Genomic DNA, 25,508 nt, shown 5'->3' with positions numbered 1-25,508 from the left:
CTCTCTCTCTCTCTCTCTCTCTCTCTCTCTCTCTCCTGTCTGTCCTGTCTGTCTGACAGACAGACTCACAACAGAGGGTTGAAGTTGCTGTCCTGTAGGTAGACCAGTGATGTGTAGTAGTCAGTGAGGTTCTGGGGCAGGCTAGTGGAGTTCAGTAGACCTATGTTCACCAGGTTCACTGTGAACACCTGCAACACCTGGGAGGAGGAAGAGGAGGAGGAGGAGGAGGAGGAGGAGGAAGAAGAGGAGGAGGAGGAGGAGGAGGGGGAGAAGGGGGAGGAGGAGGAGGAGGAGGAGGAGGAGGAGGAGGAGGAGAAGGAAGAGGGGAAGAGGAGGTGGAAGAGGAATAAGAGGAGGAGGAAGTGAAAGAGGAGGAGGGGGAGGAGGAAGAGGAGGAGGAGGTGAAGGAAGGGGAGGAAGAGGAGGATGAGGATGAGGAAGAGGAGGAGGAGGGACACACACACAGGGATTAATACCATGACATGCATTTCAGGTTCGTGCCAATTTGAATTGAATGCAGTCAATTCAGGAAGTAAACTCAATTAGCAATTTGATATTTGGAAATTCACCCTTTTTCAATGATGCTCAAGTAGAAGCTGTGTGTGTGTGTGTGTGTGTGTGTGTGTGTGTGTGTGTGTGTGTGTGTGTGTGTGTGTGTGTGTGTGTGTGTGTGTGTGTGTGTGTGTGTGTGTGTGTGTGTGTGTGTGTGTGTGTGTGTGTGTGTGTGTGCGTGTGTATATATATATGTGTGTGTGTGTGTGTGTCTTGTGTGTCTATACACCACAGTACAGTACCTGCGCTGATCCGAAGGTGTTGAGGTCTTCCAAGGTGAGATAAGTGACGAAGAGTCCGATGTTCTCAGCAAACCAGGCAGTTGAGTTGAGCTCTGGATCACTGGCATTGTAACACTTAGGAGCCGACGCTGCAGACAGCATGACAAAACATGTTGCCACCACAGACATTTGGTAAAGCAGTGTTACTGCAGTGTTATGACAGTGTTATGACAGTGTTGTGGCAGTGTTATAACAGTGTTGTGACAGTGTTATAGCAGTGTTGTGACAGTGTTGTGACAGTGTTATGACAGTGTTATAACAGTGTTATGGCAGTGTTGTGGCAGTGTTGTGGCAGTGTTGTGACAGTGTTGTGGCAGTGTTGTGACAGTGTTATGACAGTGTTGTGGCAGTGTTATAACAGTGTTGTGGCAGTGTTGTGGCAGTGTTATAACAGTGTTGTGACAGTGTTGTGGCAGTGTTGTGGCAGTGTTGTGACAGTGTTATGACAGTGTTGTGGCAGTGTTATAACAGTGTTGTGGCAGTGTTGTGGCAGTGTTATGACAGTGTTGTGACAGTGTTGTGACAGTGTTATGGCAGTGTTATGACAGTGTTATGGCAGTGTTATGACAGTGTTATGACAGTGATATGACAGTGTTATGACAGTGATATGACAGTGTTATGACAGTGATATGACAGTGTTATGACAGTGTTGTGACAGTGTTGTGACAGTGTTATGACAGTGTTGTGACAGTGTTGTGACAGTGTTGTGACAGTGTTGTGGCAGTGTTATAGCAGGGTTCTGGCAGTGTTGTGACAGTGTTATGGCAGTGTTGTGACAGTGTTGTGGCAGTGTTCTGACAGTGTTGTGACAGTGTTATGGCAGTGTTGTGACAGTGTTGTGACAGTGTTGTGGCAGTGTTGTGACAGTGTTGTGGCAGGGTTCTGGCAGTGTTGTGACAGTATTATGGCAGTGTTGTGGCAGTGTTGTGGCAGTGTTCTGGCAGTGTTGTGACAGTGTTGTGGCAGTGTTCTGGCAGTGTTATGGCAGTGATATGGCAGTGTTGTGGCAGTGTTATAACAGTGTTGTGGCAGTGTTATGGCAGTGTTATGGCAGTGTTATGGCAGTGTTATGGCAGTGTTGTGACAGTGTTATAACTGTGTTATGGCAGTGTTGTGGCAGTGTTGTGGCAGTGTTATGGCAGTGTTATGACAGTGTTGTGACAGTGTTGTGGCAGTGTTGTGACAGTGTTATGACAGTGTTATAGCAGTGTTGTGGCAGTGTTATGACAGTGTTGTGACAGTGTTATGACAGTGTTATGACAGTGTTGTGGCAGTGTTATAGCAGTGTTGTGACAGTGTTGTGACAGTGTTGTGACAGTGTTATGACAGTGTTGTGGCAGTGTTATAACAGTGTTGTGGCAGTGTTATGGCAGTGTTATGACAGTGTTGTGACAGTGTTGTGACAGTGTTATGGCAGTGTTATGACAGTGTTATGGCAGTGTTATGACAGTGTTATGACAGTGATATGACAGTGTTATGACAGTGATATGACAGTGTTATGACAGTGTTGTGACAGTGTTGTGACAGTGTTATGACAGTGTTGTGACAGTGTTGTGACAGTGTTGTGACAGTGTTGTGGCAGTGTTATAGCAGGGTTCTGGCAGTGTTGTGACAGTGTTATGGCAGTGTTGTGACAGTGTTGTGGCAGTGTTCTGACAGTGTTGTGACAGTGTTATGGCAGTGTTGTGACAGTGTTGTGGCAGTGTTCTGACAGTGTTGTGACAGTGTTGTGGCAGTGTTGTGAGAGTGTTGTGGCAGGGTTCTGGCAGTGTTGTGACAGTGTTGTGGCAGTGTTGTGACAGTGTTATGACAGTGTTGTGGCAGTGTTATAACAGTGTTGTGGCAGTGTTGTGGCAGTGTTATAACAGTGTTGTGACAGTGTTGTGGCAGTGTTGTGGCAGTGTTGTGACAGTGTTATGACAGTGTTGTGGCAGTGTTATAACAGTGTTGTGGCAGTGTTGTGGCAGTGTTATGACAGTGTTGTGACAGTGTTGTGACAGTGTTATGGCAGTGTTATGACAGTGTTATGGCAGTGTTATGACAGTGTTATGACAGTGATATGACAGTGTTATGACAGTGATATGACAGTGTTATGACAGTGATATGACAGTGTTATGACAGTGTTGTGACAGTGTTGTGACAGTGTTATGACAGTGTTGTGACAGTGTTGTGACAGTGTTGTGACAGTGTTGTGACAGTGTTGTGGCAGTGTTATAGCAGGGTTCTGGCAGTGTTGTGACAGTGTTATGGCAGTGTTGTGACAGTGTTGTGGCAGTGTTCTGACAGTGTTGTGACAGTGTTATGGCAGTGTTGTGACAGTGTTGTGACAGTGTTGTGGCAGTGTTGTGACAGTGTTGTGGCAGGGTTCTGGCAGTGTTGTGACAGTATTATGGCAGTGTTCTGGCAGTGTTGTGGCAGTGTTCTGGCAGTGTTGTGACAGTGTTGTGGCAGTGTTCTGGCAGTGTTATGGCAGTGATATGGCAGTGTTGTGGCAGTGTCATAACAGTGTTGTGGCAGTGTTATGGCAGTGTTATGGCAGTGTTATGGCAGTGTTATGGCAGTGTTGTGACAGTGTTATAACTGTGTTATGGCAGTGTTGTGGCAGTGTTGTGGCAGTGTTATGGCAGTGTTATGACAGTGTTGTGACAGTGTTGTGGCAGTGTTGTGACAGTGTTATGACAGTGTTATAGCAGTGTTGTGGCAGTGTTATGACAGTGTTGTGACAGTGTTATGACAGTGTTATGACAGTGTTGTGGCAGTGTTATAGCAGTGTTGTGACAGTGTTGTGACAGTGTTGTGACAGTGTTATGACAGTGTTGTGGCAGTGTTATAACAGTGTTGTGGCAGTGTTATGGCAGTGTTATGACAGTGTTGTGACAGTGTTGTGACAGTGTTATGGCAGTGTTATGACAGTGTTATGGCAGTGTTATGACAGTGTTATGACAGTGATATGACAGTGTTATGACAGTGATATGACAGTGTTATGACAGTGATATGACAGTGTTATGACAGTGTTGTGACAGTGTTGTGACAGTGTTATGACAGTGTTGTGACAGTGTTGTGACAGTGTTGTGACAGTGTTGTGGCAGTGTTATAGCAGGGTTCTGGCAGTGTTGTGACAGTGTTATGGCAGTGTTGTGACAGTGTTGTGGCAGTGTTCTGACAGTGTTGTGACAGTGTTATGGCAGTGTTGTGACAGTGTTGTGGCAGTGTTCTGACAGTGTTGTGACAGTGTTGTGGCAGTGTTGTGACAGTGTTGTGGCAGGGTTCTGGCAGTGTTGTGACAGTATTATGGCAGTGTTCTGGCAGTGTTGTGGCAGTGTTCTGGCAGTGTTGTGACAGTGTTGTGACAGTGTTATAACTGTGTTATGGCAGTGTTGTGGCAGTGTTGTGGCAGTGTTATGGCAGTGTTATGACAGTGTTGTGACAGTGTTGTGGCAGTGTTGTGACAGTGTTATGACAGTGTTATAGCAGTGTTGTGGCAGTGTTATGACAGTGTTGTGACAGTGTTATGACAGTGTTATGACAGTGTTGTGGCAGTGTTATAGCAGTGTTGTGACAGTGTTGTGGCAGTGTTATGACAGTGTTATGACAGTGTTGTGACAGTGTTATGACAGTGTTGTGGCAGTGTTATAGCAGTGTTATAGCAGTGTTGTGGCAGTGTTATGACAGTGTTGTGACAGTGTTATGACAGTGTTGTGGCAGTGTTATAGCAGTGTTGTGACAGTGTTGTGGCAGTGTTGTGGCAGTGTTGTGACAGTGTTATGACAGTGTTGTGGCAGTGTTATAACAGTGTTGTGGCAGTGTTGTGGCAGTGTTATGACAGTGTTGTGACAGTGTTGTGACAGTGTTATGGCAGTGTTATGACAGTGTTATGGCAGTGTTATGACAGTGTTATGACAGTGATATGACAGTGTTATGACAGTGATATGACAGTGTTATGACAGTGATATGACAGTGTTATGACAGTGTTGTGACAGTGTTGTGACAGTGTTATGACAGTGTTGTGACAGTGTTGTGACAGTGTTGTGACAGTGTTGTGACAGTGTTGTGGCAGTGTTATAGCAGGGTTCTGGCAGTGTTGTGACAGTGTTATGGCAGTGTTGTGACAGTGTTGTGGCAGTGTTCTGACAGTGTTGTGACAGTGTTATGGCAGTGTTGTGACAGTGTTGTGACAGTGTTGTGGCAGTGTTGTGACAGTGTTGTGGCAGGGTTCTGGCAGTGTTGTGACAGTATTATGGCAGTGTTCTGGCAGTGTTGTGGCAGTGTTCTGGCAGTGTTGTGACAGTGTTGTGGCAGTGTTCTGGCAGTGTTATGGCAGTGATATGGCAGTGTTGTGGCAGTGTTATAACAGTGTTGTGGCAGTGTTATGGCAGTGTTATGGCAGTGTTATGGCAGTGTTATGGCAGTGTTGTGACAGTGTTATGGCAGTGTTGTGACAGTGTTATAACTGTGTTATGGCAGTGTTGTGGCAGTGTTGTGGCAGTGTTATGGCAGTGTTATGACAGTGTTGTGACAGTGTTGTGGCAGTGTTGTGACAGTGTTATGACAGTGTTATAGCAGTGTTGTGGCAGTGTTATGACAGTGTTGTGACAGTGTTATGACAGTGTTATGACAGTGTTGTGGCAGTGTTATAGCAGTGTTGTGACAGTGTTGTGACAGTGTTGTGACAGTGTTATGACAGTGTTGTGGCAGTGTTATAACAGTGTTGTGGCAGTGTTATGGCAGTGTTATGACAGTGTTGTGACAGTGTTGTGACAGTGTTATGGCAGTGTTATGACAGTGTTATGGCAGTGTTATGACAGTGTTATGACAGTGATATGACAGTGTTATGACAGTGATATGACAGTGTTATGACAGTGATATGACAGTGTTATGACAGTGTTGTGACAGTGTTGTGACAGTGTTATGACAGTGTTGTGACAGTGTTGTGACAGTGTTGTGACAGTGTTGTGGCAGTGTTATAGCAGGGTTCTGGCAGTGTTGTGACAGTGTTATGGCAGTGTTGTGACAGTGTTGTGGCAGTGTTCTGACAGTGTTGTGACAGTGTTATGGCAGTGTTGTGACAGTGTTGTGGCAGTGTTCTGACAGTGTTGTGACAGTGTTGTGGCAGTGTTGTGACAGTGTTGTGGCAGGGTTCTGGCAGTGTTGTGACAGTATTATGGCAGTGTTCTGGCAGTGTTGTGGCAGTGTTCTGGCAGTGTTGTGACAGTGTTGTGACAGTGTTATAACTGTGTTATGGCAGTGTTGTGGCAGTGTTGTGGCAGTGTTATGGCAGTGTTATGACAGTGTTGTGACAGTGTTGTGGCAGTGTTGTGACAGTGTTATGACAGTGTTATAGCAGTGTTGTGGCAGTGTTATGACAGTGTTGTGACAGTGTTATGACAGTGTTATGACAGTGTTGTGGCAGTGTTATAGCAGTGTTGTGACAGTGTTGTGGCAGTGTTATGACAGTGTTATGACAGTGTTGTGACAGTGTTATGACAGTGTTGTGGCAGTGTTATAGCAGTGTTATAGCAGTGTTGTGGCAGTGTTATGACAGTGTTGTGACAGTGTTATGACAGTGTTATGACAGTGTTGTGGCAGTGTTATAGCAGTGTTGTGACAGTGTTGTGGCAGTGTTCTGACAGTGTTGTGACAGTGTTGTGACAGTGTTGTGACAGTGTTGTGGCAGTGTTATGGCAGTGTTGTGGCAGTGTTATGGCAGTGTTATGACAGTGTTATGACAGTGTTAAGTCAGTGTTATGATGGTTGGTGGTTGACCAGCTGTATCATTCTCTCAGTATTACCAATATAAAGTTCCCCAAACAATGACATCATACTGAGAATTAAAACTGCTACGTTATCACCACGTACATCACTGGGGCCAAGCTTCCTGCCATCCAGGACCTCTACACCGGGCAGTGTCAGAGGAAGGCCTTAAACAATTGTCAAAGACTCCAGCCACCCTAGTCATAGACTGCTCTCTCTGCTACCGCACGGCAAGCGGTACCGGAGCGCCAAGTCTAGGTCCAAGATGCTTCTAAACAGCTTCTACCCCCAAGACATAACACTCCTGAACAGCTAATCAGATGGCTACCCAGACTATTTGCATTGCCCCCCCCCCCTCTCTCTTTTATACTGCTGCTACTCTCTGTTATCATCTATGCATAGTCACTTTAATGACTCTACCTACATGTACATATTACCTCAATTTATCTCGACACCGGTGCCCCGCACATTGACTCTGTACCGGTACCTCCCTGTATATAGTCTCCACATTGACTCTGTACCGGTACCTCCCTGTATATAGTCTCCACATTGACTCTGTACCGGTACCTCCCTGTATATAGTCTCCACATTGACTCTGTACCGGTACCTCCCTGTATATAGTCTCCACATTGACTCTGTACCGGTACCTCCCTGTATATAGTCTCCACATTGACTCTGTACCGGTACCTCCCTGTATATAGCCTCCACATTGACTCTGTACCGGTACCTCCCTGTATATAGTCTCCACATTGACTCTGTACCGTAATACCCTGTATATAGTCTCCACATTGACTCTGTACCGTAATACCCTGTATATAGTCTCCACATTGACTCTGTACCGTAATACCCTGTATATAGTCTCCACATTGACTCTGTACCGTAATACCCTGCATATAGTCTCCACATTGACTCTGTACCGTAATACCCTGTATATAGTCTCCACATTGACTCTGTACCGTAATACCCTGTATATAGTCTCCACATTGACTCTGTACCGTAATACCCTGTATATAGTCTCCACATTGACTCTGTACCGTAATACCCTGTATATAGCCTCCACATTGACTCTGTACCGTAACACCCTGCATATAGCCTCCACATTGACTCTGTACCGTAATACCCTGTATATAGTCTCCACATTGACTCTGTACCGTAATACCCTGTATATAGCCTCCACATTGACTCTGTACCGTAATACCCTGTATATAGTCTCCACATTGACTCTGTACCGTAATACCCTGTATATAGTCTCGCTATAGTTATTTTACTGATGCTCTTTAAATACTTGTTCCTTTATTTCTTATTCTTATTCACATTTTTTAAACTGCATTGGTTAGGGACTTGTAAGTAAGCATTTCACTGAAAGGTCTACACCTGTTGTATTCAGCGTGCGTTGTGACAAATACAATTTCATTCGATTTGATCATGGAACATTTAGAGCCAACATGGAGGACGGTTACATAAACTCCATAGACATATCTATGGCTCTGATGGAAACTGGCGGGTCTGTGGCACAAAATGGCTGACCTGAGGTGAGATACGTCCTGATGGTCTCCCTGTACACATCTCTCTCCACAAAGTCTGCAGCGCTGTAGTTATAACTCCCCAGAATTGAGACGCTAAAAAAAACACAACCACAAAAACAACAACATCACATTCATTACAACAGATCCAGTCAAATGTAGGCATTGTGGGAAAAATACGTCAAAACACAATATCGAACATTGAGACCAGACGGGATTAAAAAGACAGAATGTGTAACACGGGCCCGTATGAAACTCTTCTACAAGAGTTCCACCAACACTAAGCCCTTGTAAAGGGGTTGTTCCCGTGAGACCAGACGGCACTAAGCCCTTGTAAAGGGGTTGTTCCCGTGAGACCAGACGGCACTAAGCCCTTGTAAAGGGGTTGTTCCCGTGAGACCAGACGGCACTAAGCCCTTGTAAAGGGGTTGTTCCCGTGAGACCAGACGGCACTAAGCCCTTGTAAAGGGGTTGTTCCCGTGAGACCAGACGGCACTAAGCCCTTGTAAAGGGGTTGTTCCCGTGAGACCAGACGGCACTAAGCCCTTGTAAAGGGCTTGTTCCCGTGAGACCAGACGGCACTAAGCCCTTGTAAAGGGGTTGTTCCCGTGAGACCAGACGGCACTAAGCCCTTGTAAAGGGCTTGTTCCCGTGAGACCAGACGGCACTAAGCCCTTGTAAAGGGGTTGTTCCCGTGAGACCAGACGGCACTAAGCCCTTGTAAAGGGGTTGTTCCCGTGAGACCAGACGGCACTAAGCCCTTGTAAAGGGGTTGTTCCCGTGAGACCAGACGGCACTAAGCCCTTGTAAAGGGGTTGTTCCCGTGAGACCAGACGGCACTAAGCCCTTGTAAAGGGCTTGTTCCCGTGAGACCAGACGGCACTAAGCCCTTGTAAAGGGGTTGTTCCCGTGAGACCAGACGGCACTAAGCCCTTGTAAAGGGGTTGTTCCCGTGAGATCAGACGGCACTAAGCCCTTGTAAAGGGCTTGTTCCCGTGAGACCAGACGGCACTAAGCCCTTGTAAAGGGGTTGTTCCCGTGGTAACAAGTCGCAGTAAAAAGTCATAACAGGTGAAAGCCAAGGCCCTCTGCACATCTGCAAATCCCTGCCTGCACGGGATTGTAATTCTGATCCCACCAGTCTTCTGTCGGACGTTCAGCTGGTTTCTGTCTACCCCTTTCAATAAAATCAGAAACAGATGCGTAGTAAATATATTTTTGGGGGGGAAAAATCCCTTACAGTTTCTGGAAGGCCAGACAAGGGGCGGTCTGGACAGCGGCGGAGGTCACCAGGCTCCTGGTGAGGAAGGGCAGGTAGTTCTTCAGCCTCAGGTCAAACCAGGCGCTGACCTCTGACCTCTGACTGCTGCTGAGAGCCTGGGGCCAGACACACGGCAGTGTGGGACGCCTCACTGACTCAGGGATACTCTCCTGGTGGGGGGGAGAAGACAGGCCAGTGGCTTAGATATGAATGGGGTTTAGAGGAAACTGGGGTGTGTTCTAGTGGCATATTCCTCTGTCTTTCTGGTGAATGGGTGGCATAGGAGACAATTGGTTTGTAGTGGGTGTTTCACACGGGTAACACAGTAATTGTGTGTGTGTGTGTGTGTGTGTGTGTGTGTGTGTGTGTGTGTGTGTGTGTGTGTGTGTGTGTGTGTGCACGTACAGTCCCCAGGAACAGTGGGGTCTTGGCGTAGTTGCTGTAGAGCAGGCAGAGTTTTGTGTCGTCGTCGACAACGTTGGGGCGGCGCAGGAAACGACCCAGGTCAGAGACAGGCAGAGAGTTCACCAGCTAGAGAGAGAGATGAGGAAACACACACACCTTCATCATCATCATCATCATCATCTATGTCCACTTAAAGCATTGTCTCAAACACACACACCTTCATCATCCTCATCATTATCTATGTCCTCTTAAAGCATTGTCTCAAACACACACACCTTCATCATCATCATCATCCTTGTCTATGTCCTCTTAAAGCATTGTCTCAAACACACACACCTTCATCATCATCATCATCATCATCCTTGTCTATGTCCTCTTAAAGCATTGTCTCAAACACACACACCTTCATCATCATCATCCTCATCCTTGTCTATGTCCTCTTAAAGCATTGTCTCAAACACACACACCTTCATCATCCTCATCATCATCATCCTTGTCTATATCCTCTTAAAGCATTGTCTCAAACACACACACCAGTGGAGGCTGCTGAGGGGAGGAGAAGCTCTTGATAAATGGATTGGAATCAAACACGTGGAAACCATGGAAACCATGTGTTTAATGTATTTGAGACCAGTCTACCAATTCCGTTCCAGGCATTACCATGAACCCGTCCTCCCCAATTAAGGTGCCACCAACCTCCTGTGATACACACACACACACACACACACACACACACACACACACACACACACACACACCTCACCTGTTCCATCTGGCTATGGGGTATGAGGGAGAGGAAGGTGGTCAGGTTGGGGAAGCCGAAACCCAGGAAGGAACTCTCTAGGTAACCATAGAAACTGTGGTTGTAGTTTGTGCCATAGCAACGGAGTGGGGAAGAGCCTATGGAGGGGGGCAGGGACAGGACTGTCAATCAAATATCCTTAACAGGAAATTCTGTGGTCAAAACTCAATATGACAAACTGACAACAAATATGATCATTAGTTGTTTGATTCGTAGGTTTTGTATCACGATATAAAAATATGAAAAACCGAGTGTTGAGCTTTGGTGTTACAGCAAGACAAGTTTGCTCCAGTATTTATAGTTCCATAGTATTCTGTAGTATTTATAGTTTCATAGTATTCTGTAGTATTTATAGTTTCATAGTATTCTGTAGTATTTATAGTTTCATAGTATGCTGCAGTATTTCATAGTATACTGTAGTATTTATAGTTTCATAGTATACTGTAGTATTTATAGTTTCACAGTATGCTCCAGTATTTGTAGTTTCATAGTATTCTGTAGTATTTATAGTTTCATAGCATTCTGTAGTATTTAGTTGCATAGTATTCTGTAGTATTTATAGTTTCATAGAATTCTGTAGTATTTATAGTTTCATAGTATGCTCCAGTATTTATAGTTTCACAGTATGCTGTAGTATTTATAGTTTCATAGTATTCTGTAGTATTCATAGTTTCATAGTATGCTCCAGTATTTGTAGTTTCATAGTATTCTGTAGTATTTATAGTTTCATAGTATTCTGTAGTATTTATAGTTTCATAGTATTCTGTAGTATGTATAGTTTCATAGTATTCTGTAGTATTTATAGTTTCATAGTATGCTCCAGTATTTATAGTTTCATAGTATGCTCCAGTATTTGTAGTTTCATAGTATTCTGTAGTATTTATAGTTTCATAGCATTCTGTAGTATTTAGTTGCATAGTATTCTGTAGTATTTATAGTTTCATAGTATTCTGTAGTATTCATAGTTTCATAGTGTGCTGTAGTATTTATAGTTTTGTAGTATACTGTAGTATTTATAGTTTTGTAGTATACTGTAGTATTTATGTGTTGTGGATGTCAGTCAGTACCTTGGAGGGAGAGGGTGATTTGATCGTAGACGTTTCTCTGTGTGTTGTCCTGAAGTGTAGGGAGGGTGGTGTTCAGCACCTCCACCCTTGGAGAGACAAACATGTCAGAAATGAAACATACCGTCATCAAAATACAAGATGGCTGCCTCTCCTCTGCTGCTGAGATGACCCCCCACCTGACACTATCGTCTAACATAGATCTTGTACATTTAACAATTTATTCAGTTGGAAACAGAGGGGGAGGGAGGCAGGTTGGGAGAACAGTAGGAAGGACAGATACGGTGGGGAGTAGAGGACATGTGACTGTTTGGGAGCGTTACAGAAAGACCCCAGAAAGACCCCCCCCCCCCCCCCACACACACACTTTGAGATCAGTCAAAGATACAGGAAAGCATGCTTCTACAGTCTCACGTGACATAGAGCAAGACTTAAGATACACCCTGCACATCAGCATCACTACTGACTCAGGGTACGTCCCTAATGGCTCCCTATTCCCTACATAGTGCACTACTTTACCCTGTGATACATCCCTAATGGCCCCCTATTCCCTACATAGTGCACTACTTTACCCTGTGATACATCCCTAATGGCCCCCTATTCCCTACATAGTGCACTACTTTACCCTAATATACATCCCTAATGGCAACCTATTCCCTACATAGTGCACTACTTTACCCTAATATACGTCCCTAATGGCCCCCTATTCCCTATGTAGTGCACTACTTTACCCTGTGATACATCCCTAATGGCCCCCTATTCCCTACATAGTGCACTACTTTACCCTAATATACATCCCTAATGGCAACCTATTCCCTACATAGTGCACTACTTTACCCTAATATACATCCCTAATGGCCCCCTATTCCCTACGTAGTGCACTACTTTACCCTAATATACGTCCCTAATGGCCCCCTATTCCCTATGTAGTGCACTACTTTACCCTGTGATACATTCCTATTGGCTCCCTATTCCCTATGTAGTGCACTACTTTACCCTAATATACGTCCCTATTGGCTCCCTATTCCCTACGTAGTGCACTACTTTACCCTAATATACGTCCCTAATGGTCCCCTATTCCCTACGTAGTGCACTACTTTACCCTAATATACGTCCCTAATGGCCCCCTATTCCCTATGTAGTGCACTACTTTACCCTGTGATACATTCCTATTGGCTCCCTATTCCCTATGTAGTGCACTACTTTACCCTAATATACGTCCCTATTGGCTCCCTATTCCCTATGTAGTGCACTACTTTACCCTAATATACGTCCCTAATGGTCCCCTATTCCCTATGTAGTGCACTACTTTACCCTGCGATATATCCCTGTGTATATACTGTACTCTATATCATCTACTGCATCTTTATGTAATACATGTATCACTAGCCACTTTAACTATGCCACTTGTTTACATACTCATCTCATATGTATATACTGTACTCAATACCATCTACTGTATCTTGCCTATGCTCCTCTGTACCATCACTCATTCATATATCCTTATGTACATATTCTTTATCCCCTTACACTTGTGTGTATAAGACAGTAGTTTTGGAATTATTAGTTAGATTACTTGTTGGTTATTACTGCATTGTCGGAACTAGAAGCACAAGCATTTCACTACACTCGCATTAACATCTGCTAACCATGTGTATGTGACAAATAAAATTTGATTTGATTTAATGGCAACCTATTCCCTACATAGTGCACTACTTGTGACCGTAGTTTATAAGGAATAGGTTGCAATTCGGGACGCAAGCCTAAATCCCCAGTGAAGATCAGTCCGTCTCTTACAGCTGCTGTCCAATGTTGCAGTTCCTCTGTGCGACCACACTGAAGAGGGGGGCGACGTGGAGCGGGGACAGGTTGATCAGCAGTGGGCGGAGCCTGCTCTGAAGCCAGGTGAGTACTTCCTGGTCGCTAACAGAGCGGTCTGATAGGTTCCCGCGTTCAAACACCTGCTGGAGCATGGCTGAACGCACCGCCACCGGGAACTTAGACTCTTGACCCTACGGAGGGGAGAGAGGGATGGAGGGGGGAGAGAGGGATGGAGGGGGGGGGAGAGGGATGGAGGGGGGGAGAGGGATGGAGGGGGGGGGGTGGAGGGGGGAGAGAGGGAGGGGAGAGGGGTGGAGGGAGGGGAGAGGGGTGGAGAGAGGGATGGAGGGGGGGGAGAGGGATGGAGGGGGGAGAGGGATGGAGGGGGGAGAGAGGGAGGGGAGAGGGGTGGAGGGGGGGAGAGATGCAGGGGAGAGGGGTGGATAGAGGGATGGTGGGGGGGAGAGAGGGAGGGGAGAGTGGTGGATAGGGAGGGAGGGAGGGAGGGAGGGAGGGAGGGAGGGAGGGAGGGAGGGAGGGAGGGAGGGAGGGAGGGAGGGAGGGAGGGAGGGAGGGACAGGAAAGGTAAGAGAGGAAGAGGATGGGTAGCAGAGAGAGAGAACAGATAATGGAAGACAGTTGAATAATAGTCCATCTTCAGACCCAAACAAACCTTTTGAACTATTGACAGGCAGGATCCCCTCAAATGACAAACTATTGCCAGACAGAATCCCCTCAAATGGCAAACTATTGACAGACAGAATCCCCTCAAATGACAGACAGGATCCCCTCAAATGGCACCCCTATTCCATATTTGTAAACAAATATAATATATATAGGGAATAGGGTGTCATATGGGACAAATCATATAATATCTTGTCTCATGGTGATGGAGACTACACAGACAGACAGACAGACAGACAGACAGACAGACAGACAGACAGACAGACAGAATGATGAGCTTGTCTCACGGTGATGGCCAGAGAGAAGTCAGTGAAGAAGTCAGTGAAGAGGCTGTTGGGTACGTAGTTCATCAGCATGGTGACGTCTGCAGCAGAGCTGAGCTGGTCTGGACTAGAGGACACCTCTGCCAACTGTCTCACTGTGAGCTGGGGCAGGGCCTCCGTCTGCAGCACAGACACAACTCACATTATAACCACAGACAAAACATTATTACAGACACTATCACTGTTAGCTGGTGTAACAGATCCATCTGCAGTACAGACACAACAACAGACATTATTACAGACTATTGCCACAGGACAACAGGACAACAGACAGTTACCACAGAGAAGGTGGCCAGTAGTCTCTGCATGTCCTTGAAGGAGGCAAAGGCAGAGAATCCTCTGAAGTTCTTCAGCAGCCAGTCTCCACTGTTCAGGGTGTCAGAGCTACAGCTGGGGTCTGGGAACACACAGACAACACAATTAGACAACACATTTAGAGACAACACATATAGAGAACACATTTAGACAACACATTTAGACATCACATTTAGACAACACATTTAGAGAGAACACAATTAGACAACACATTTAGACAACACATTTAGAGAGAACACATTTAGACAACACATTTAGACAACACATTTAGAGAGAACACAATTAGACAACACATTTAGAGAACACATTTAGACAACACATTTATACAACACATTTAGAGAGAACACCTTGAGAGAGAACACATTTAGACAACACATTTAGAGAGAACACATTTAGACAACATATTTAGAGAGAACATATTTAGACAACACATTTAGACAACATATTTAGAGAACACATTTAGACAACACATTTAGAGAGAACACATTTAGACAACACATTTAGAGAGAACACATTTAGAGAGAACACAATTAGACAACACATTTAGAGAACACATTTAGAGAGAACACATTTAGACAACACATTTAGACAACACATTTAGAGAGAACACAATTAGACAACACATTTAGAGAGAACACAATTAGACAACACATTTAGAGAGAACACATTTAGAGAGAACACAATTAGACAACACAGTTAGAGAACACATTTAGACAACACATTTATACAGAACACCTTGAGAGAGAACACATTTAGACAACACATTTAGAGAGAACACATTTAGACAACACATTTAGAGAGAACACATTTAGACAACACATTTAGACAACACATTTAGAGAACACATTTAGACAACACATTTAGAGAGAACACATTTAGACAACACATTTAGAGAGAACACATTTAGACAACACATTTAGACAACACATTTAGAGAGAACACATTTAGAGAGAACACAATTAGACAACACATTTAGAGAACACATTTAGAGAGAACACATTTAGACAACACATTTAGACAACACATTTAGAGAGAACACATTTAGACAACACATTTAGACAACACATTTAGAGAGAACACATTTAGAGAGAACACATTTAGACAACACATTTAGAGAGAACACAATTAGACAACACATTTAGAGAGAACACATTTAGAGAGAACACAATTAGACAACACATTTAGAGAACACATTTAGACAACACATTTATACAACACATTTAGAGAGAACACCTTGAGAGAGAACACATTTAGACAACACATTTAGAGAGAACACATTTAGACAACACATTTAGAGAGAACACATTTAGACAACACATTTAGACAACACATTTAGAGAACACATTTAGACAACACATTTAGAGAGAACACATTTAGACAACACATTTAGAGAGAACACATTTAGACAACACATTTAGACAACACATTTAGAGAGAACACATTTAGAGAGAACACATTTAGACAACACATTTAGAGAGAATACATTTAGAAAGAACACAAATAGACAACACATTTAGAGAGAACACATTTAGACAACACATTTAGAGAGAACACATTTAGAGAGAACACATTTAGACAACACATTTAATGAGAACACAATTAGACAACTCATTTAGAGAGAACACATTTAGACAACACATTTAGAGAGAACACATTTAGACAACACATTTAGAGAGAACACATTTAGAGAGAACACATTTAGACAACACATTTGGAGAACACATTTAGAGAGAACACAATTAGACAACACATTTAGACAACACATTTAGAGAGAACACATTTAGAGAGAACACATTTAGAGAACACATTTAGAGAGAACACATTTAGAGAACACATTTAGACAACACATTTAGAGAGAACACATTTAGAGAACACATTTAGAGAGAACACATTTAGAGAGAACACATTTAGACAACACATTTAGAGAACACATTTAGAGAACACATTTAGAGAGAACACATTTAGACAACACATTTAGAGAGAACACATTTAGAGAGAACACAATTCGACAACACATTTAGAGAACACATTTAGAGAGAACACAATTAGACAACACATTTAGAGAACACATTTAGAGAGAACACATTTAGACAACACATTTAGACAACACATTTAGAGAGAACACATTTAGAGAGAACACATTTAGACAACACATTTAGAGAACACATATAGAGAGAACACAGCAGTTTGACTGACAACGGCTGTGTCTGAAATGGCCCCCTCTTCCCTACAAGGCATTACTTTGGAACAGGGCCTATAGAAAAAGTAATGCGCCTTCAGGCTCAGCACTCTATTGGTCAGTACCAGTGTCATTTGATTTGATTTGATACCGGCTGAGGCTCAGTTCCTATTGGTCAGTAACTGATGAGGCTCAGTTCTTATTGGTCAGTACCTGCTGAGGCTCAGTTCCTATCGGTCAGTACCTGATGAGACTCAGTTCTTATTGGTTAGTACCAGCTGTGGCTCAGTTCCTATTGGTCAGTACCGGCTGTGGCTCAGTTCCATTTGATCAGTAAATGATGAGGCTCAGTTCTTATTGGTCAGTACCCGCTGAGGCTCAGTTCCTACTGGTCAGTTCCTACCTGCTGAGGTTCAGTTCCTATTGGTTAGTACCTGATGAGGCTCAGTTCTTATTGGTTAATACCAGCTGTGGCTCAGTTCCTACTGGTCAGTACCTGCTGAGACTCAGTTCCTACTGGTCAGTACCTGCTGTGTTGTTCCTGGAAAGAAAGACCTCTATGAAGGTAGTGTAGACTGATATCTGTCTGGACTGGTCCATGGCTGAGTGGTGGCTGCTCAGGATCTGAACGCTGAGGGAAAAGACAATGGTGTTAGAGGTTAATATCGCTGCAAAGCAAATCTCTTGGACACAACTCAATCATCTCCACAATGAAGAGTAGTTGATGCAGCAGACCAGGATTTGGAGATTTCTTTTTAAAGTGCAGACCATCTGGTTTAAATCTGAGGATATTTGTATATGTATCGGGTGAACAGTTTAGAAATTACAACATCTTTTGTACATAGTTCCTCCATTTTAAGGGACTGAAAGAATTGGGACAAATTCACCTATATGTGTACTTTATGTAAAGTAGTATATAGTTATGTATATGTGTACTTTATGTAAAGTAGTTTATAGTTATGTATATGTGTACTTTATGTAAAGTAGTATATAGTTATGTATATGTGTACTTTATGTAAAGTAGTATATAGTTATGTATATGTGTACTTTATGTAAAGTAGTATATAGTTATGTATATGTGTACTTTATGTAAAGTAGTATATAGTTATGTATATGTGTACTTTATGTAAAGTAGTATATAGTTATGTATATGTGTACTTTATGTAAAGTAGTATATAGTTATGTATATGTATACTTTATGTAAAGTAGTATATAGTTAAGTATATGTGTATTAAAGTAGTAAATATTTGGTCCCATATTCCGAGTACCAGATGATCACATAAAGCTTATGACTCTACAATCTTGTTGGATACATTTGCTGTTTGTTTTGGTTGTGTTTCAGATTATTTTGGGCCCAAATAGAAATCAGTGGTAAATAATGTGTTGTGTCACTTTAGAGTCTCTTTTATTGTAAATAAGAATATAATATGTTTCTAAACACTTCTACATTCATGTGGACGGTACCATGATTGTGGAGAGTGAGAAAGTTACAGACCCACAAATATCATACCCCCCCCAAAATGCTAACCTCCCTTGTTATTATAATGGTGAGAGGTTAGCATGTCTTGGAGTCAGATTAACTCTTGGATAACATGTTTATGTCTCTGCGTGCAGTTTGAAGCAAGTTGCTACCTATCGCTAGCGCACTTGTTAACTAGTGTTAGCATAAACTTCCATTCATTTATCCTCGCAAAACTATCTCTAACTTCTTCATACTGTATGCAGAGACATAAAAGGGTATCCACGATATAATCTGACTCTGGGGATGTAGATAAAGGGCCTTTCATCACCTGGTAGATTATATTATATTATATATAGTAATGGTAATACATGGTCTGGTAGGTGATATTATAACATGGTCTGGTAGGTGGTATTATAACATGGTCTGGTAGGTGGTATTATAACATGGTATGGTAGGTGATATTATAACATGGTCTGGTAGGTGATATTATATTATATATAGTAATGGTAATACATGGTCTGGTAGGTGATATTATAACATGGTCTGGTAGGTGATATTATATTATATATAGTAATGGTAATACATGGTCTGGTAGGTGATATTATAACATGGTCTGGTAGGTGGTATTATAACATGGTCTGGTAGGTGGTATTATAACATGGTCTGGTAGGTGGTATTATAACATGGTCTGGTAGGTGATATTATATTATATATAGTAATGGTTATACATGGTCTGGTAGGTGATATTATAACATGGTCTGGTAGGTGGTATTATAACATGGTCTGGTAGGTGGTATTATAACATGGTCTGGTAGGTGACATTATAACATGGTCTGGTAGGTGGTATTATAACATGGTCTGGTAGGTGACATTATAACATGGTCTGGTAGGTGGTATTATAACATGGTCTGGTAGGTGATATTATAACATGGTCTGGTAGGTGGTATTATAACATGGTCTGGTAGGTGGTATTATAACATGGTCTGGTAGGTGATATTATAACATGGTCTGGTAGGTGGTATTATAACATGGTCTGGTAGGTGGTATTATAACATGGTCTGGTAGGTGATGTTATAACATGGTCTGGTAGGTGATATTATAACATGGTCTGGTAGGTGATATTATATTATATATAGTAATGGTTATAACATGGTCTGGTAGGTGTTATTATAACATGGTCTGGTAGGTGACATTATAACATGGTCTGGTAGGTGGTATTATAACATGGTCTGGTAGGTGATATTATATTATATATAGTAATGGTAATACATGGTCTGGTAGGTGATATTATATTATATATAGTAATGGTAATACATGGTCTGGTAGGTGTTATTATATTATATATAGTAATGGTAATACGTACGTGGTCTGGTAGGTGATATTATAACATGGTCTGGTAGGTGATCTTATATTATATATAGTAATGGTAATACGTACGTGGTCTGGTAGGTGGAGCAGCTGAAGTTCTTGGTGCCGAGGCAGGACAGGAAGTCAGTGGAGACGGCAGGTAGGAAGGGACGCAGTCTGGTGTTGAACCAGAGGTTGATGATTTTCTCATCTCTGAGACTAGCCAGGCTGAAGCTGTCCAGCCTTACCTCTCTTATAGCATCCAGGGCCTGGGACACTGCTGGAGAGCTGGGGTCTAGTGTCTGGAGAACATGGTTTAAAAATAAACAACGATTTCATTATCAGGAAATGACTGAATGTCGGCGTTCACAATAATATTTGGGACCCTGGCAGATCTACTGGTAGTATGAAAATAATGTTTCCTTTTCTTTGTAGGAAAATACAACCAAATAAAAGCCAGATCAAAAGAGGAGACCTACATACAGTAATAATTAGTCAGTAGGTTTATATGTACAGTTTAAGTGTGATATGAATAGATAAGAGTTTTATCTCACGGTGTTGGAGAAGAGATCCAGGGCTGAGTTCAGGACCACCGAGACCTTAGAGAAGAACAGTTTCCAGATCTGTGCTGAGTGGCTGGCGTTACCAGACAGCTTACACTTCAACAGGCTCACCAAGTTTTCCGATGTCAACATAGACAGCTGGAGGGTAAAGAAGGGACAGAAAGAGAAAAAACATGTACAATATTCATATAATATATATAATATATATATAATAATAATAATACATGAGATTTATATATCTAATAGTATATAATAATAATATATAATAATAATAATATATAATAATAATATATAATAATAATATATAATAATAATAATATATGATAATAATATATAATAATAATAATATATAATAATAATATATAATAATAATAATATATAATAATAATAATATATAATAATAATATATAATAATAATAATATAATAATAATATAATATATAATAATAATAATATATAATAATAATATATAATAATAATAATATAATATATAATAATAATAATATATAATAATAATATATAATAATAATAATATATAATAATAATATATGATAATAATAATATATAATATTAATAATATATAATAATAATAATATATCATTATAATAATACATGAGATTTATATATCTAAGAGTATATAATAATAATATATAATAATAATAATATATAATAATAATAATATATGATAATAATAATATATAATAATAATAATATATCATTATAATAATACATGAGATTTATATATCTAATAGTATATAATAATAATATATAATAATAATAATATATAATAATAATAATATATAATAATAATAATATATAATAATAATAACATATAATAATAATAATATATAATAATAATATATAATAATAATAATATATAATATTAATAATATATAATAATAATAATATATCATTATAATAATATATAATAATAGTAATATAATAATAATAATAATATATACTAATAATAATAATAATATAATAATAATAATATATACTAATAATAATAATAATATAATAATAATAATATATCATTATAATAATACATGAGATTTATATATCTAATAATATCTAATAATAATATAATATATCAAATAATATATAATAATAATATATAATATATAATAATACATGAGATGTATATATCTAATAATATCTAATAATAATAATATAATATATCAAATAATATATAATAATAATATATAATATATAATAATACATGAGATGTATATATCTAATAATATATAATAATAATATAATATATCAAATAATATATAATAATAATATATAATATATAATAATACATGAGATTTATATAATCTAATAATATATAATTATAATAATACATGAGATTTATATATCGCTTTACAAGGACCCAGAGACGCTTTACAGTAGAGAGCAAAGAAACCAGAAAACAAACAAAAAGTCAGACCAAATCAAAAAACAAGAACATCTGGGTCGCTTCTGCGGTGGTTCAACTAGAAAAACAAAGAAGAAAAAATTGAACAGAAACGTGACAGTTGTGAAGAATTCTTCGTACCGAGCCACAAGCGTAAACATCGACGCCGAAATCACAGAGGACTCCGCTGATCTGCCCGTTGTCAAGGCGACCCTGTAGAGCAGTGCTGAAGGAATCAACAACAGATATTCAGATGGTTGTTGGACATATGATGGAAAGAGGAGATGTGAAAAGGAGCAGATGTTGTTGTTGTTGTTGTTTAAACGTTTAAAAACAAAAACACAAAACAAACAAATGATCTTTGAATAACTCACCTGTTGACACCAGCGCAAACTTTTGTCTCTGTAAACAATACGTCACGAACAATTAGTTATTTCTGAATAATAATCAATGGAATGCAAGGAATTATTGATCAATATGAAATCAATTGAATAATATAATAATCAATGTTTGGTGAATTAATATATATATATATATCAAACAATATATCGTACCATTAACTGAGGTGACATTGCACTGAGGGAAAGATGAAATATAATGAGTTCCAATCTGCTTTGCAGTGTCCAGATAAATCACACAGTCACATCAGCCTGTAAGACAGAACTCAAACCAGATACTCACCTCTCCACTGTATACAATGCAACCTGTGAGGGGGAAAATAAAACGTGTAAGATGTCAGGCAGTTAAAGGTGATTCTTCATAACATGTTTAACATGAAGAAAAAACACAACAAAATTCGGGCCAGAATACTCTGGAACCAATACGGTGCTCCCTAAGGGTCCTGTTCAATATACGGGCCAGAATACTCTGGAACCAATACGGTGCTCCCTAAGGGTCCAGTTCAAAATACAGGCCAGAATACTCTGGAACCAATACGGTGCTCCCTAAGGGTCCTGTTCAAAATATGGGCCAGAATACTCTGGAACCAATACGATGCTCCCTAAGGGTCCTGTTCAAAATACGGGCCAGAATACTCTGGAACCAATACGGTGCTCCCTAAGGGTCCTCTGTTCAATAGTATTGCACGACACAGGAAATAGACTCAGCCAATTGAATCCAGTGTTGTTGATGAAAACCCGTCTCTCACCTGATGGGACGGTCTGTAGTAAAGCCGTCTTGCTGGAGGTGAGGGCGGACTCTATCTCCATGGTAACAGTGGGTACGGCCTGGTCCAGTCTGGCGAAACTAAATAAACAACAACAACAACAACAGGAGAGTTTTTAAGTTCTATTTTTACATGGGGTATATCCCAAATGGCACCCTATTCCCTACATATGTCACATTCGGACCTTATAGTTATTTTGTTATGTCTTTGTTTTAGGTTGGTCAGGGCGTGAGTTGGGGTGGGTTGTCTATGTTCGTTTTTCTATGTTGTGTTTTGTGTTTTTTTGTGGCCTGGTATGATTCTCAATCAGTGGCAGGTGTCGTTAGTTGTCTCTGATTGAGAATCATACTTAGGTAGCCTTTTCCCACCTGCGTTTGGTGGGTGATTGTGTCCTGTTGTGTTGTCTCTGATTGAGAATCATACTTAGGTAGCCTTTTCCCACCTGCGTTTGGTGGGTGATTGTGTCCTGTTGTGTTGTGTCTGATTGAGAATCATACTTAGGCAGCCTTTTCCCACCAGCGTTTGGTGGGTGATTGTGTCCTGTTGTGTTGTGTCTGATTGAGAATCATACTTAGGCAGCCTTTTCCCACCTGCGTTTGGTGGGTGATTGTGTCCTGTTGTGTTGTGTCTGATTGAGAATCATACTTAGGTAGCCTTTTCCCACCTGCGTTTGGTGGGTGATTGTGTCCTGTTGTGTTGTGTCTGATTGAGAATCATACTTAGGCAGCCTTTTCCCACCAGCGTTTGGTGGGTGATTGTGTCCTGTTGTGTTGTGTCTGATTGAGAATCATACTTAGGCAGCCTTTTCCCACCTGCGTTTGGTGGGTGATTGTGTCCTGTTGTGTTGTGTCTGATTGAGAATCATACTTAGGCAGCCTTTTCCCACCTGCGTTTGGTGGGTGATTGTGTCCTGTTGTGTTGTGTCTGATTGAGAATCATACTTAGGCAGCCTTTTCCCACCTGCGTTTGGTGGGTGATTGTGTCCTGTTGTGTTGTCTCTGATTGAGAATCATACTTAGGTAGCCTTTTCCCACCTGCGTTTGGTGGGTGATTGTGTCCTGTTGTGTTTGTGTCTGATTGAGAATCATACTTAGGTAGCCTTTTCCCACCTGCGTTTGGTGGGTGATTGTGTCCTGTTGTGTTTGTGTCCATTCAGGACTGTTTCGGGTTTTCATTCACTTCTGTTATTTTTTGTATTGAGTCGTGTTCCGTCTTTATTAAAGTATCATGGACACTTACCACGCTGCGTATTGGTCCGATCCTTGCTACTCCTCCTCCTCAGAGGAGGAGGAAGAAACCCGTTACAACATACTGCATTACTTTAGACCAGAGCCCTATTGACCCTGGTTAAAAGTAGTGCACTATGTAGGGAATAGTGTGCCATTCTGGTTAAAAGTAGTGCACTATGTAGGGAATAGTGTGCCATTCTGGTTAAAAGTAGTGCACTATGTAGGGAATAGGGTGCCATTTGTGACACAAAATTGGTCATTCATGGGATTGTCATGGGATGTCCTCATGGGATGTCCTCATGGGATGTCCTCATGGGATGTCCTCATGGGATGTCCTCACGTGGAAGAGATGCAGTTGTCATTAGAAACATCTATGGTAGGAAGTCCAATCAAAAATGCATCTTTTGACCAATGGGTAAAATAATTGTGGAGATACGCCTTTAAAAACAACAATGGTCAAAACCTCATGTGCAGATGAAGTCGCAAGTTTACATACATTTAGGTCGGAGTCATTAAATCTCGTTTTTCAACCACTCCACAAATGTCTTGTTAACAAACTATAGTTTTGGCAAGTCGGTTAGGACATCTACTTAGTGCATGACACAAGTAATCTTTCCAACAATTGTTTACAGACAGATTATTTAATTTATAATTCACTGTATCACCATTACAGTGGGTCAATATAAAACAATATTGAGGTAATATCGACCTTTCGACCTTTCACCTGGACAACAACCTAAAACACAAAGCCAAATCTACACTGGAGTTCCTCACCAAGGAGACGGTAAATGTTCCCTTGAGGCCGAGTTCCAGGGTTTTGTTATTAAATCTGCTTGAAAATCTAAGGCAACACCTGAAAATGGTTGTCTAGCAACGATCAACAAACAACTAGATTTTTTTTTTAAAAGAATAATGGGCAAATGTTGCCCAATCCAGGTGTGTAAAGCTCTTAGAGACTTACCCAGAAAGACTCACAGCTGTAATCACTACCAAAGATGATCTAACATGTATTGGCTCAGAGGGGTTGAATACTTATCTAATCAAGATACTGTATATCAGTGTTTTATTTTTCATAATTTTTGGGGGGACAAATGTTGGATTTTTTTCATCCACTTTGACATTACAGAGTATTTTGTGCAGATCGTTGACAGAAAAAAAATGACAATGACATCTATTTTAAATTCCACTTTGTAACACAACAAAACGTGGGAAAAGTCATGGGGTGTGAATCCTTTCTGAAGACACTGTATTAGGTTACAAAACTTCTGGGATATAATGTTAATTAGAGAAAAAGACCCCACTGAGCGATTCAGAAATATAAAGAATCATATTTGTCTCGGTAAAATGTTTTTTTTGTAAAATAAGGAAGATACATTTTTATCA

The 25,508-nt window shown here is 41.0% G+C and overlaps 1 protein-coding gene across 1 annotated transcript in view; it reads right to left on the bottom strand.

The window, feature by feature from the left end:
• Positions 1 to 25,508, bottom strand: part of LOC109881938 (uncharacterized) — a 70,381-nt gene that overhangs the window by 27,526 nt on the left and 17,347 nt on the right. Inside the window, exons 28-45 of the mRNA XM_031811090.1 lie at positions 22,879 to 22,976; positions 22,413 to 22,435; positions 22,286 to 22,307; positions 22,106 to 22,133; positions 21,873 to 21,957; positions 20,325 to 20,471; positions 19,861 to 20,072; positions 17,489 to 17,592; positions 14,746 to 14,864; positions 14,432 to 14,587; positions 13,437 to 13,651; positions 11,643 to 11,728; positions 10,537 to 10,673; positions 9,774 to 9,899; positions 9,348 to 9,538; positions 8,112 to 8,203; positions 795 to 922; positions 70 to 197 (exon numbers count right to left, since the gene is read on the bottom strand). Of these exons, the coding sequence (XP_031666950.1) occupies positions 70 to 197; positions 795 to 922; positions 8,112 to 8,203; positions 9,348 to 9,538; positions 9,774 to 9,899; positions 10,537 to 10,673; positions 11,643 to 11,728; positions 13,437 to 13,651; positions 14,432 to 14,587; positions 14,746 to 14,864; positions 17,489 to 17,592; positions 19,861 to 20,072; positions 20,325 to 20,471; positions 21,873 to 21,957; positions 22,106 to 22,133; positions 22,286 to 22,307; positions 22,413 to 22,435; positions 22,879 to 22,976 (2,097 nt within the window). The remainder of the gene's footprint in view (positions 1 to 69; positions 198 to 794; positions 923 to 8,111; positions 8,204 to 9,347; positions 9,539 to 9,773; positions 9,900 to 10,536; positions 10,674 to 11,642; positions 11,729 to 13,436; positions 13,652 to 14,431; positions 14,588 to 14,745; positions 14,865 to 17,488; positions 17,593 to 19,860; positions 20,073 to 20,324; positions 20,472 to 21,872; positions 21,958 to 22,105; positions 22,134 to 22,285; positions 22,308 to 22,412; positions 22,436 to 22,878; positions 22,977 to 25,508) is intronic.

Source organism: Oncorhynchus kisutch, unplaced genomic scaffold, assembly GCF_002021735.2.
Source record: "Oncorhynchus kisutch isolate 150728-3 unplaced genomic scaffold, Okis_V2 Okis01b-Okis20b_hom, whole genome shotgun sequence".
In the NCBI taxonomy this organism is placed as follows: Eukaryota; Metazoa; Chordata; class Actinopteri; order Salmoniformes; family Salmonidae; genus Oncorhynchus; species Oncorhynchus kisutch.
This window is presented reverse-complemented; position numbering and strand designations above follow the sequence as displayed.